At 42.7% G+C, this 15,054-nt stretch overlaps 1 protein-coding gene across 4 annotated transcripts in view; it reads right to left on the minus strand.

Annotated features, from left to right (window-relative positions):
* GOLM2 (golgi membrane protein 2) overlaps positions 1 to 11,753 on the minus strand; it is a 103,466-nt gene extending 91,713 nt beyond the window's left edge. For all 4 annotated transcript variants that reach the window (XM_023539093.2, XM_023539092.2, XM_003420162.4 and 1 more), the window contains exon 1: positions 11,412 to 11,753. In XM_023539093.2, the coding sequence (XP_023394861.2) occupies positions 11,412 to 11,738 (327 nt within the window). In that variant the 5' untranslated portion in view covers positions 11,739 to 11,753. The remainder of the gene's footprint in view (positions 1 to 11,411) is intronic.
* Between the last annotated feature and the right edge of the window lie 3,301 nt (positions 11,754 to 15,054).

Genomic DNA, 15,054 nt, shown 5'->3' on the forward strand with positions numbered 1-15,054 from the left:
CTAAGATGCATCAATGAGTCTCAACCCACCTGGATCAAAGGAGAATGAAGAACACCAAGGACACAAGGCGATTACAAGCCCAAGAGACAGAAAGGGCCACATGAACCAGAGACTACATCCTCATGAGACCAGAAGAACTAGATGGTGTCCGGCTACAACCGATGACTGCTTTGACAGGGAACACAACAGAGAACCCCTGAGGGAAGAGGAGAGCTGTGGGATGCAGACCCCAAATTCTCATAAAAAGACCAGACTTAATGGTTTGACTGAGACTGGAAGGACCCCGGTGGTCATGGCCCCCAGAACTTCTGTTGACCCAGGACAGGAATCATTCCCGAAGCCAACTCTTCAGACATGGATTGGACTGGACAATGGGTTGGAGAGGGATGCTGGTGAGGAGTAAGCTTCTTGGATCAGGTGGACGCTTGAGACTATGTTGGCATCTCCTGCCTGGAGGGGAGATGAGAAGGTAGAGGGGGTTAAAGCTGGCGAAAGGGGCACGAAAAGAGAGAGTGGAGGGAGGGAGCGGGCTGTCTCATTAGGGGGAGAGTAATTGGGAGCATGTAGCAAGGTGTATATAAGTTTTTGTGTGAGAGACTGACTTAATTTGTAAACTTTCACTTAAAGCACAATAAAAATCGTAAGAAAAAAAATCCGTTGCCATTGAGTCAATCCCAACTCATAGAGAGCCTGTAGGACAGGGTACAGCTGCTCCATAGGGTTTCCAAGAAGCACCTGGTGGATTCGAACTGCTGACCTTTTGGTTAGCAGCCATAGCTCTTAACCACTATGCTCCCAGCGTTTCTGCACTAATCATTTATGCATATACAAAGGTCTCTGACAGAAAGGGCCACATAAATCAGAGACTACATCAGCCTGAGACCAGAAGAACTACATGGTGCCTGGCTACAACCGGTGACTGACCTGACAGGGAACACAATAGAGAACCCCTGAGGGTACGGGAGAGCAGTGGGATGCAGACCTCAAATTCCTGTAAAAAGACCAGGCTTAGTGGTCTGACTGAGACTAGAAGGACCCCGGTGGTCATGGCCCCCAGACCTTCTGTTGCCCCAGGACAGGAACCATTCCCGAAGCCAACTCTTCAGACATGGATTGGACTGGACTATGGGGTAGAAAATGATAGTGGTGAAGAGTGAGCTTCTTGGATCAAGGAGACACATGAAACTATGTGGGCAGCTCCTGTCTGAAGAGGAGATGAGAGGGCAGAGGGGGTCAGAAGCTGGCCGAAAGGACACGAAAATATAGAGCAGAGGGAAGGAGTGCGCTGTTTCATTAGAGGGAGGGCAACTAGGAATACACAGCAAGGTGTATATAAGTTTTTGTATGAGGAGACTGACTTGGTTTGTAAACTTTCACTTAAAGCACAATAAATATTAAAAAAAAAAAAGAAAGAAAGGTCTCTTTGGTTCTTTAACTTCTTTGATTTTAACCCTTCCTCTGCAAGTCTTTACATCTTGTAATACTGCCACCATTGCCTGTCACCTTCAAAAGGAAGCTTGGCTTCCCTTCTCATTATTCTTCCTCATATTTTTTAATTTTCTAATGTTCTAACCATAATCTGCTTATCTTCTAAATGACACCAAAACTTCCCAGCTGTTGAGAATTTGAGTTAATACCGCTGCTTGATTAGAAAAGAGATATCTTCACTTTATCACATATACTCTGTTGAACTGGCAACACTACAGGAATACTTGACTTTTTCCCTAAATCAATTCCAAACAGGTAACCGTGTACAAACTCTAAGATACACAATTTAATCCTGAGTTTATAAAAGGATTTTTTGTCTCAGTTCACTGGTCCTTTTTGGTTACTTTCAGAGTTTTCCCAAGATAACTGAAATCCCTTCCTAATATCCTTATTTACAATATGCAAGAAAAATACCAAATAATTATTTTCTCTTTCGAATTACTTTGGGGATGAGAGACAGGCATAAATGGTCACAAACACATCCCCATCTCTTGCCTAACTTACACACATGGTCAGATAGACTGTGATGGTTTAGGTTGTATGTCAACTTGTCTGGGCCATAATTCTCAGCGGTTTGGCAGTCATATGATATTGATGCATGATGGGATCTGCTGTGAGTAGCCAATCAGCTGAAAGGGAGTTTCCTTGGGCATGTGGTCTGTACAGAATACAAGTACACATTCTGGCAAGGCTTGGGGGCTTTTTGCTCATGCTGGATCCTGCAGCTGGCTCCTATTCATCTGACCTCTGGTTCTCAGGACCTGAACTAGCACCTTACCTGCTGATCTTGGGATTCATCAATTTTTGCGCAAGAGCCCTGCTTTTTGACCTGCCGATCTTGGATTCGCCAGTCCCTGCGGCTATGTGAATCTGGAGAAGCCTCTATTCTGATCCACAGACTTGGGACGCTCCAGCCTCTACAACCGCGTGAGCCCGTTCCTTGATATAAATATATATATATATACATATATATATATCTGTGCTTTACTGGTTTTGTTTCTCTAGAAAACCCAGCCTAAGGCAGACTCCAGCCTAGATTTCAATGTATCCTTTAAAACTCCACAGCGCTCAAAATGCCCTAGGCCTGGCTCTAGGGCCTACTGGAAAGACTCTAGTGTTTTCAAAATAAAACATTCCTTTACCATAAAATAGGCAGTCTTATTTCTAATAAGGATGACCCTAATTTCTTTGCTACCCTCAAGGGTTATCAGAAATGAGAATTCCACGAGAATAGGAACTTGTCTCTGTGTTCATCCCTCGTGGCATACTGCCTGCCACCTGTAGACAATACATGTCTGCTCGATGATATCCCAGACGTCTAGCTTCCATACTCTTTGCACTATACTCTTCTACCTTCAGTTATGCTTTATTCATATTTTGTATTTGTCAGTATAACTTTAATTATCCAAGACTTCCTTTGAACTCCCTCATTTACTTCCTCTCATTAGCACCTTCACTTCACTTCTCTTCTTCTATACTTGTGTCTCTCGAGTTTGAAGTTTCAGATTATATGGAACTGATTATCCCTGCTCTCTTTGGTCTTTGCAACACTAATTTCTTAAAATGTGTTTATCGTTCTTCTTGAGATTTCTTCCCTTTCTCCACTGTAGACTTCAGAGTTCTCTTTTCTGAAGGATATGTTCTTTATTTCTTTTTCCTGGGTGAGAATTATCTTCTCCCCGATATTTTCATATAGCACTTCTTGTTCATTCCCAGCTACTTCATCTTCTTGTTGACTTGTGGTGACCCCGTGTACAACAGAATAAAACATTGTTTGATCCTGCACCATCCTCACAACTGTTCTATGCATGAGTCCACTGTTGCAGCCACTGTGTATTTTGAGTGCTTCTAACCTAGAGGGCTCATCTTCAGCACTATATCAGACAACATTCTGTTGTAATCCATAGGGTATTCATTGGCTAATTTTCAGAAGTAGATAGCCAAGCCTTTCTTCCTAGTCTGTCTTAGTCTGGAAGCTCTGTTGAAACCTATCCAACACATGTTACCCTGCTGGCATAGCTTCCAGCACCATACCAACATGCAAGCCACCACTGTACAAGAAACTGACCGGACAGGTGGTGGCTACTTCACCTATTTTCCTCTAATCTTCCTTCCCCCAATAACTAAAACTTAATCTTTGTTTTTCTACCACCTCTTTCTGAAGCTCTTTTAATGCTTTCCCCATCCCACAAGGTTTCTCTGAATTAATTTTGGCAGCTGTTACCAGCTTAGTGGCTCTTCTTTTTTCATTTTGGGACCTGGGAAATAGCTCAGCTGTGCCTGCTTCACTTTCATTATGACCTGTTCTTGGGCAATTAGCACATCTATGCCCATTTATCCCAAAGGTTATATATAATTGGCTTTTTTACAGATGTCATTTCTGTTTCCTTTTTCTCCACAATGGAAACATTTTTCCTGCCTGTATCTCATACTCAGATGCTTTCTAGAGGCAATCCTGCCTTCTGTAACATAACTGCCAAACCTGGCAATTCTCAGAATCACCTGGAGAGTTTTAAAAAATAAACACTTTTGCTTCTCCACCCTCCAATGTGATTCAGTAGTCTGGGGACGGGCCTAGGAATCTTAATCTTAAAATGCTCAAGTGATTCGGATAAGCAGTCAGGGTTAGCAATTTGGTTGTCTCTGGTTGGCACTCACACCACCAGCTGGATCAAAATAGAACACTATTAATAATAACTGATGCGTATTAAGGAAACCCTGGTGGCGTAGTGGTTAAGTGCTATGGCTGCTAACCAAAGGGTTGCCAGTTCAAATCCGCCAGGCGCTCCTTGGAAACTCTATGGGGCAGTTCTACTCTGTCCTATGGGGTGCTATGAGTCGGAATCGACTCGATGGCATTGGGTTTGGTTTCGTAATGGGTATTAAATGTTCTTTGTGCCAGGTTCTGCGCTAAGCATTTTATACAAATCATCTCGTTTAATCCTCACCATCACCCTATGAAGTAAAAAAAAAAAAAAAATTTTATGAAGTAGGCACAACTATTTTCTTCATTTCACAGATGAGGAAACCGTGCCTAGGTTATAGATCTACAGCAGATTCAGAGTATTCTCCCATGCAGTCCCAGACCAGTTTGAGCTCATAACCCCTGTGCCTATACTGGATCTGGCAGGTGATTACCTTTTTCTTACTACTCTTACATTTCATTACATTTCACACATGCTATGCAGTCAACATTCCAAACACCCCTGCAGCTCTTACTTGATCTGTTAAAGTATTACAGTCTTTCTTTAAGCAAGTTCTAGCGTGATCTATACTCATATTTTTAAAGAGAATAAGCAAGGTCTTTGGTCTCAGTTGGCTATGATGAATCACCACAAAGAAGTTTGTCCATTCACTCATTCACTTATTTATGAACGTAGTCATTTATAATTGCAGTCACTTAGAGGCCATTTACTGAGCACCCACTAAGTAGTAGCCCTGGGGATACATAAGCATTTGGTCTTGGTCTATTAAGATTCACTAAGCTTGTTCACGCATTCATTCCATCTGTCAGGCACAAGGAAAACATTGACTGAACCCCTATCAAGTCAAAGACACTTTGCCTGGTCTAGAGATATAGCAGTAAACAAGAGATCCAAGGTTACAGTCTTCATGGAACTTAAAATCCAGCAAGGAAGACAAATAATTAAAAATGTGAACTTGCTGGGAAAGGGAGTGTTACAGAAGGGCTTGGGAAAGGCTTTCCTTGGGAACAGATGGTTAAAATGAGACCTGAAGTATGGGTAGGCAAAATGGGGCACGGAAAAAAGGAACATTCCAGCCAGAGAATGGCATGAATGAAGTCCTCGGGGAGGAAGAGAGTAAGGCATGTTAGAGGAAGTAAAAGATCAAATATGCATGTATGCCTCTGACAGGGCTAGAAAGGAGGGGCAAAAGTTGAGGCTACAGAGGTCAGCAAAGGTCATTTTACAGAATACTTGCAAAGCCATGTTAAAGATTCTGGATTTCATCCCAAGGGTAACGAGAAATCATCAAAGTTTTTTTTCTCTCATAACAGATTTACTGAGATATTTCATAAACCATACAATTTACTAACTTACAGTGTACGATTCAATGGTTTTTAGTACATTAAGAGTTGTGCAACTATCACCACAATCAATTTAAGAATGCTTCATCACCCCAAACGTTAAAGGCTTTTAAACAATTTTAAACTGTGTTATTTAAAAGATCATTCTGTTTTACACTAAATCAAAATCAAGCCTAGTTTTCAAATATATAAAGTGAAATACCAACAAAGCAATAGAAAAATGGGGAGAAAAATGGATAGGCCGGTCACAGAAAGACTGCAAGGGATTCTGAAGTACATGAAAAAGTGTTCAACTCACTTGTAACATAAATGCAAATTAAAACCACAATGAGATGCCATTTTTCATTTGTAAAATTAGCAAATTAAAAAAAATTCACAATATACCACGTTGGTGAGAGCGGCGAAAATAGGCACTCTCACACGTTATTGGTAAGAGTATAAACTGGTTCAATAGCTATAAAGGGCAACTCGGCAGATCTATCAAAATTTAACTCATACATACTCTCTGATACAAACACTTCACTTCTAGGAATTTTATCCCACAAATACTCACATACAAGATATTCATTATAAAAACCCATTGCCGTTGAGTCAGTGCTGACTCATAGCAACCCTAAAGCATCATACGTAACAGCAGAAGACTGAAAACAACTGCAATACCCATCAATAGGAGACTCATTAAATAAACTGGTGACAATCCATACAGCGGAAAACCATGAGGCATTAAAAAAGTGTGAGTGAGCTCTATATGTATTAATATGGAAAAATCACCAAGATACTGAGAAACAATTTTGAAAACATGCAAGGTGTATAACAGAATGTATAATGTGCTATTTCTTGTGCAGATATATATATAATGTACACACCTGGTGTGGATATGCACAGAATCTTTTTGGAAAGATACAAAGAAACTTAGTAACAGAGTTACGTCCAGAGAAAGCCAGAGGACTAGGACAGAATAGAGTTACTTTTTATTTTATATCTTTTGTACCCTTTTAATCCTTATACCCGGTGCATGCGTATCTATTTCTACCAATTTAAAAAAAAATTTAATGAAGAAATAAAGTTATAAAGTATCAGAGCAAAACATTAACCTTAAAAAACACTAACCTAAGTTACCGAGTAAGGAATAGGTTGTAGGAAGAGCAAGAACAGACAGAGAGAGACCAGTTAGGAGCTTATTGATATAGTAGTGACGAGAAATAATGGGGACTTGGGCTAAGCTGATTACAATGGAAATGGAGAAAAACTGATAGAGCCAAGAAATTTTTAGAAGGTAAAGCTGGTCAGACTTGGTGATTAACTGAATGTGGGCGATCAAAGGAGAGTAAAAAATCATAGTGACTTCCAGATTTCTGGCTTGAGATGAGTAGATGACAGAATCATTCACTGAGATGGGGAATACCAGAGAAAGAATAAGTTTAGGAGAAAAGATGAGAAATTTGGATTTGAGCTGTCTAGGAGAGGCCTGGGTAAAAGATACACATTTTGTAGTCATAAGCACATAGAATATAACTGCAGTTTTATGAGTGAAAATGATTACTTAGGAAGAGAGTAGAATTAGAAGAGAAGGGTCTCAGATAGAAATCTATTTAGCGCCCTTAATACACTATGCACTTAAGGATTGAATAGAGGCGAATCCAGCAAAGAAGACTAAGAAGTAAACTGAGAGGTAGGAGAAAAACAGGCAAAAACAGGTGTCAGGGAAGCCAAGAGTACAGGTGCTAAGACGTCAGGAATGGGAAGGGAAAATGCAGATGTGGACCAAGACAACCCTCTTTGCAAGAAATGTGACTGGGAAGGTGAAGAAGGACTCAGTATTTTTTAAATGCTGAAGAGCAAGGATAGACAGATTGAATATGAGAGAGAGATTGGATTGGTAATGCTGCAAAGTCTTTGGGAAGGTGGAAGGAGACTGGATCCTCAGAACAGGTGGAGAAAGGATGAATCTTCTGTTATACTAACAGAGAGGAAAGACAGATGGGAACAGGTTTAGAAACACCTGCAGGTTTGGTGGTGAAAGTTCAATCAGTTCCTGTCTGATTCTTCATTAAACAGGAGGCAAGATCACTTGTTGAGCTTGAGGAAAAAAAAGCAAAACAAAAAAAACCAAATTTGTTGCCTTTGAGTTGATTCTGACTCATGGTGACCCTATGTGTTACAGAGTAGAACTGCTCCATAGGGTTTTCTTGGCTCTAATCTTTACAGAGGAGCCCTGGTCACTCAGTGGTTAAGCACTCAGCTGCTAACTGAAAGGATGGTGGTTCAAACCCACCAGCAGCTCCACGGGAGAAAGATGTGGCAGGGTATGCTATGGCTAAAAACCCTAAAAAGGCAGAGATTTACTCAGAAAAAATAAGCTAACATTAATGAATCTGTTTTAAAATGGAAGAGACACATTTACAGGCATTCCCTGATTACTAACGAGATCCATTCCTAAGTGTGTCAAGTTTGTAGGTAAGTCGGACCAGGTGCATACAGTTCTCATTCAGCCTTGCTTCAGCACAAGAAAGGAGCCCTCAGCTGCTGACCAAAGCTCAGCAGTTCGAACCTACCAGCCACTCTGCCACTCTGCGGGAGAAAGATATAGCAGTCTGCTCCCTTGGGAACCCCATGGGGCAGTTCTACTATGTTCTACAGCGTTGCTATGAGTTGGAATTGACTTGATAGCAGTGGGTAGGGTTTGAGTTTAGTGCAAGAAAAGGCTCAAAATCTTTTCAATGATTGAAAAGCTGTACATGCAGCAAGTGAAAGTGACTGTGACGATGTCACCCGCAGAGGGGGTGTGACCATTTCAAAGTGAGGGCAAATTTACATGACATTAAAGGGCAACTACAATTTGTCAGACTTACTGTAATTGCTGACTTTACTTCTTCATCCTCCGCTAACAGAGGTGTAGCAATCAAGGGCTTTTAGATCAGTTATAGGAAATACGAAGCTCTCGGGTTTGTCTTTTTCCCACAATACGTAGTGTTAAATTTGATACTTTACATATATGTGATCTCAGATCTGCACAGTACTATTAGATGGGTACTATGATCCCCATTTTACAGTTGAGGAAATAGGCTCAAAGTAGTTAAATCGTTTGCCCCAAAGTCAAACAGCTAGAAACTGAGCTAGAATTCTAACCTATATCTGGAATCTTCAAATCTTTGTTTTTTTATCTACTATTTACTTCTCCAGATATCAAGGGAGTGGCAGCAGTAAAGGAGACAACTCTGAGAGACTAATTTTATGCATAGCTCATCTAGACCAAAACTATCCTTTCTCTTAAGCAGTTCAGAGCCTCCTCATTGACCTTGTACGGCCATTCATAAGCACCACAAAAAGACGTCATAGCCAGCTCAAAATATGGAATTGGCATATAAACAAGAGACAGAGACTTGTGAGTTAGCTGCACAGGATATTAGTCAAATGCTTAAAAGTAGTAAAGATATACAGGACAGCATTTCCCAAAGTGATACATTCTTCTGTACCATGATAACAAAACCAAAACACCCATTGCTGTCGAGTGGATTCTGACTCATGGAGACCCTACAGGACAAAGTAGAACTGCCCTATAGGGTTTCCAAGGAGCGCCTGGAGGATTCAAACTGCTGACCTTTTGGTTAGCAGACACAGCACTTAACCACTATGCCACCAGGGTTTCCAAATGATAACAGGTGGGCCATAAAAACAGTAATCTATGTTCAAATACATTGAGAAAGACTGGGTTCAAGAAAATTAAATAGGCTCCTTTAACAACTGATTTCTCAGAGCTTTTATATGCTATTAGGCATTATGGACTCTAAGGATATACTACTTAGCATTTCCCTCCATGAAGGTTTTCCTTTTTCCTCCAGACCACCTATGAACATTTGCTGGAACAGATTCTGTTTAACACCGTTTTGAGAAATACTGCACTAAGGGGGAAACCAAAAGCTCGAGAACAGAGCCCATTACTAGGTGGCTGGAGGGAGAAAAAAAACCCAACAAAGAAGATAGTGAAGAAGTAGAGAATCTGGAGAGTTCAATATTATACAAGCAAGAAAAGAGACAGTTTTCAAAAAGCTAGAGACGATCAACAGGGCCAAACTACAGAGCGATTAAATAGATTGAGAATAGAAAATATTCTCTGTATTTGACTAGGAAGACTGTCACTTGTGACCTTCAAGAGAATAGCTTCAGAAAAGAGGAGGAAAGAAGGATGGAAGACAATAAAAAAAAAAAAAAAAAATTAGGATGGGAATGAAAAAAGAGGAAGTAGATGGAGTATTTATAGACTACCAATCATTATTAGCACTTAAAGTATAAAATAAATTGTTGATTGAGAGAGAAGAGTATGTAGAGGAATTTAAAAATTTTAGAACAGGGGTTTATTTGAATACGGTTGAAGGTAAAATTGAACGAGACTGATAACAGTCCAGTGGGTAGAAGAAATGGAATCCGGCATATGAATTACTAGAAAAGACTTATCCTTCCTTTGAGATTGAAGAGAAGATTTTGAATAGTAATGCCTAACCATTCCAAGTATGACGATCGCATTTTAATACTCCAACTTTTCATGGATTTTTGCCTACTCCTACCCAGTTTTGCCATCTTCAGGGCTGAGTATAGTGTGCACAAATCTGCTGATTCCTTGCCCTTCTTAGAGGATGTCTACATTGTGGTGAAGAGAAGGGTGCTATAGGGAAGCACTTACCTCTGGGCCACAATTTTGAAGAGAGCAGATGCAAGGTAAAGGCTGGTGACAATAGGGAAGTTGGAAGCTCATGGAAATTCTAATTTATAATGATTTATTATAAATGATTCTGATATAATTGGCAAAGTAAAAACTTGTAATTATAATAGTAACATACACGTACACACAAATACGAAGACTGATTACCAAGTCGGGCATCTACTATCCCACTCAGAAATTTTCACAGCTCTGCTATTCCAACAGAAGTCGCGAGAGTCATGAACTATTAGTATATCTCCAAATATGCAAGTGAAAACAAGCAGGTTTGGCTACAGTCCAGCTTTATACTTTTTCTTTTTAAAACTTTGCATGGTTTTCCACCCGCATAACACACCAAACCTAAGGGTTACTTAAGCATACAAAATAAAAAACAAAAACACAGTGAAGGCAACTGACATGAGATTCTGTTGCTTAGAAAATATTTTTAGACTCTACTTATTTGGCTAATTTCCTTAACAATTCAAATTGAGTACATAATACGGATTAACTATGTCCAGGTCATAAGTGTGGCTCATAAATGGCTCCAGGGCTCACCTATCATAACACTTCTGTCACAAAAAGGTAGTAATATCTGATTCTTTAATCATTTAATACATCACCCTATAGAGATTTAAGAAAAATCATATTGCTTAAAAAAAATATGAGGTGGCCACCATAAGCACCGTAATGAGAAGGACGCTCCACGCTTTAAATAATGAAATAAATATTGATCCGTGTGCACGGAATAAAGATGAGACAACACCACCACACCAAGCCTGGCAGCCTCCAGATTTCTGGGTTTGCGAACGTAAGGCGGCCACATAGGCCAAGGGCTACTGCTGCCAGCTCAGCAGCTGAGCGTGGAGAAAAGGCGGCATCCGCACACGGTCCGTTCCTGAGAACCAGAATTTACGGCCAGTCTCGCCGGGCAGGAACTTGAGAATTTAGGAAAGGATGGTAGCGAAAAAATGGGAAAAGTCTGACGGAAACAGGGTTGCTGGGGATAAGGGATTCCTCCAGGGCTGCAATCCTGGAATGCATAAGGCAAGGGCTGGTGGGCTAGCCCGACCCCCGACCCCCGGCCCCCGGCCCCCGGCCCCCGGCCCCCGGCCCCCGGCCCCCGGCCCGAAAGAAGCCAGCGGGTTAAGGGGGCTGAGGGCAAAGGGCTCGTCCTACCTTGTCATCCTCGCACCTCTTCCCCAGGCCCTCCCTGGCCTGCAGCCGGCTGCTCAGGCGGCCGTAGTCGGCCTCCCTCTGGTCGATCTGTTTCTTGTGCGAGTCCACCAAGAGCAGGAGGTCGGAATTGCGCTTCTCCAGGCGCCCGCGGGCCACCTCGGTGCGCTGGACCTGGCCCTGCAGCTCGGCCACCTCCTCCTGAAGCAGGACGTAGCGGGAGGAGATGCTCCAGTAGTTGAAGGCGAGGATGGCGATCACCACCAGCAGCACCGCCAGCACGAGCGACGGCAGGCGGCCGGCCCGCCGGTTGGCCCCGAACCCCACCATGGGGCCTCGCCGCCGACTCCTGCGGCCGGAGCTCGGGCCTCGGCTGCTGAGCCGCCCCGGGGACGCGGCCCCTAGGCCGGCCGGAGGAGGAGGCTGGCTGATGCGCCGCCGGCGAGCCGGAGAAGGGGGCGGGGCCGCGAGGCCAGGCCCCTCCCCGCCCCCTCCACCAATCAGGCCAGAGCGCCTGCGGGAGGCTCTGAACCCGACCTTGCCTCGCCGGCGAGGACCAGGAGATCCCAGCGGCCGGCACCCTCGGCCCAGCACCGCGGGTGGGGGCGGGGAAAGGGCCGGAAGGGGGCGGGCGGACCGCTGGCCCCGCCCACCGGCTGTGTCCGGGTCGCCCAGGGGGCCATTGCCTAGTTTCCGCCGACGCCCCGTCTTCTCGCGAGAAAGTGGGCTTCGCCCCTCTTTTCAGCCTTATCTCGCGATGTTTATCTCTGTTGGGAAGGATGCTGGGTTAACTCTGGAGCTAGCGAGTGGTACCTGGGCCAGGTGACCTGCTCGATTCCCCTAATCTGAGGTGTAGGGAGTTCCTACCTGCTATCGCATTCGTGAAGTTTTTTCTATTTGAAGCCATCTGGTGCTGCGACGGCTTTGTAGGAGAAACAGTTGTTTGGCTGAGGCAAGAAGAGGCGACTAGAAGGATTTTGTAGTTGCCTCAGTAAAAGGGGGTTTTCTCGTTTGTGCTAACGACCCGGGGGAGGAGGAGTGAAACCATAATATAGCGGTGGTGCCCCAAACATAACAGAGAAAAGCAGGAGAAACTAAGCTTTATAACTGAAAAGGGTGGTGCCATCCTGGTTTCCAAGGTTACCGCCTTCACGATTGGAAGGAGATTAAGAATGGCGAACTCCTGTTTTAAACGCGCTGCTGCTTGTTTCTTAAGCTGGGCTGCCACATACAAAGTCTAGAAGCTGCCCTCAATGAATGATAACTAACGTACCGTGGCGGACAGCGAGCATATTCTGGGTTAGAAATAACTACCTTGAATGTCTGTTTGCACACCTAGTCTCATCCTTTTAACAATACAGTTTTCCAATGAGGAATCCAAGGCACAAAGATGTTCAGAAACTTTCTCAAAGTCCCATATCGTGTTTGAGACAAAGTTAGGCTTAGGTCTAGATCCCTGGACTCTAAACCCTTTGTTTTTTGTATTACACCAGGTTAAATGTAGCAACGCTGGTATAACGCTGGTGTTCAGCGTAAACTAGTTACTCAGAGCAAGCACCGTCTCTTTTGTTACGTATTTCTTTTTTGCATCAAAATAAAATTATTGGCTCTAACCTGTTAACGGAGGGAATAGAGTTGCTTTATTTTTCAGACCTCAAGTTCAAGGACTTCCATGAGTATAAAACCCTAAGAAAGCAAAAACTTTGCTATTCCCATTTAAACCAGAGTAGTATGATTTTGAGGCAGGAAGACTTGTGATCTTCGAGCAATTATTCTAAGCTTCCTGACCATTTAAAAAACAAAGTTACTTGTCTAATGGTCCTAGAGCAGCCTGAAAGAATTATTACATCTTCGAAGAGCAATTATTTTTTCTCTCACAGGTACTATTGTTGTTGTTGTTAGGTGCTGTCGAGTCGGTTCCGACTCTGCGACCGCATGCACGACAGAACCACCCGGTCCAGCGCCATCCTTACAATCGTTGTTATGCTTGAGCTCATTGTTGCAGCCACTGTGCCAACCCACCTCGTTGAGGGTTGTCCACTTTTCGGGTGACCCTGTGCTCTGCCAAGCATGATGTCCTTCTCCAGGGACTGATCCCTCCTGACAACATGTCCAAATATGTAAGACGCAGTCTCGCCATCCTTACTTCTAAGGAGCATTCTGATTGTTACTTCTTCTAAGACAGATTCGATCGTTCTGGCAGTCCATGGTATATTCAATATTCTTCGCCAGCACCACAATTCAAAGGCGTCAATTCTTCTTCGGTCTTCCTTATTCATTGTCCAGCTTTCACATGCATATGATGTGATTGAAAATACCATGGCTTGGGTCAGGCGCACCTTAGTCTTCAGGGTGACATCTTTGCTCTTCAACACTTTAAAGAGGTCCTTTGCAGCAGATTTACTCAATGCAATGTGTCTTTTGATTTCTTGACTGCTGCTTCCATGGCTGTTGATTGTGGATCCAAGTAAAATGAAATCCTTGACAACTTCAGTCTTTTCTCTGTTTATCATAATGTTGCTCATTGGTCCAGTTGTGAGGACTTTTGTTTCCTTTATGTTGAGGTGCAATCCTCACTGAAGGCTGTGGTCTTTGATCTTCATTAGTAAGTGCTTCAAGTCCACTTTCAGCAAGCAGGCTTGTGTCATCTGCATAACAGAGGTTGTTAATGAGTCTTCGTCCAATCCTGATGCCCTGTTCTTCATATAGTCCAGCTTCTCGGATTATTTGTTCAGCATACAGATTGAATAGGTATGGTGAAAGAAATACAACCCTGGCGCGCACCTTTCCTGACTTTAGACTAACCAGCATCCCCTTGTTCTGTCTGAACAACTGCCTCTTGATCTATGTAAAGGTTTCTCATGAGCACAATTAAGTGTTCTGGAATTCCCATTCTTTGCAATGTTATCCATAATTTGTTATGATCCACACAGTCGAATGCCTTTGCATAATCAATAGAACACAGGTAAATACTATACAGATACTATGCAGAAAAATAAATACCACCAAAGTTATTAATATTTCATTTACATCAAACCAACTCCTTGCATCTGGCTTCGTAAGATCTGGGAAATCCCCACCACTCTCAGATGACGAGCTGCCTTTGGCAATGGGGCAAAAATGGGGAGTACCTAGTTAACTATAAAGAGCCTTCCCACCTCTCCTTTCCTCAACTTCGTATCAGCCTTGCTTTGCTCATTAGTGGTTCAAAATTATCCTTTAAAGTGGTAGTAACTGCTTAAGATGTTACTCTTCCCAAGGGTGCTTTCATTTTTATGGGGGATTATGGCAGAATACTGTACAAAACACATTCCCATACATTTCCTCATTAGATGATTAAAAGAATTATTTTGTACCATTATTCCATTTCACAGATGCAGAAGTAACTTGCCCAAAGTCATACATCTAGTAAGCGACAGGGTTGAAAACGTAAAGGCCAGTCCACTTTCCTCCACTCTTCTTCCGGGGGAAAAAAATCAAGCCATCTCTCCCTACTACTGAGACCAATCCAGATACCATCAGAACAATATAGAAGTGCTCTGGTATAGGTAGTTCTGGGTTAGACATTAAACAAATTAAGGTAAAATTTAGTTTCAGATGATCAAGATTAAACATAACAGTGGTAAGTCTTGTTGATAGTAAATAT

The sequence above is a fragment of the Loxodonta africana genome, chromosome 10, assembly GCF_030014295.1.
Source record: "Loxodonta africana isolate mLoxAfr1 chromosome 10, mLoxAfr1.hap2, whole genome shotgun sequence".
NCBI classification, from domain to species: Eukaryota; Metazoa; Chordata; class Mammalia; order Proboscidea; family Elephantidae; genus Loxodonta; species Loxodonta africana.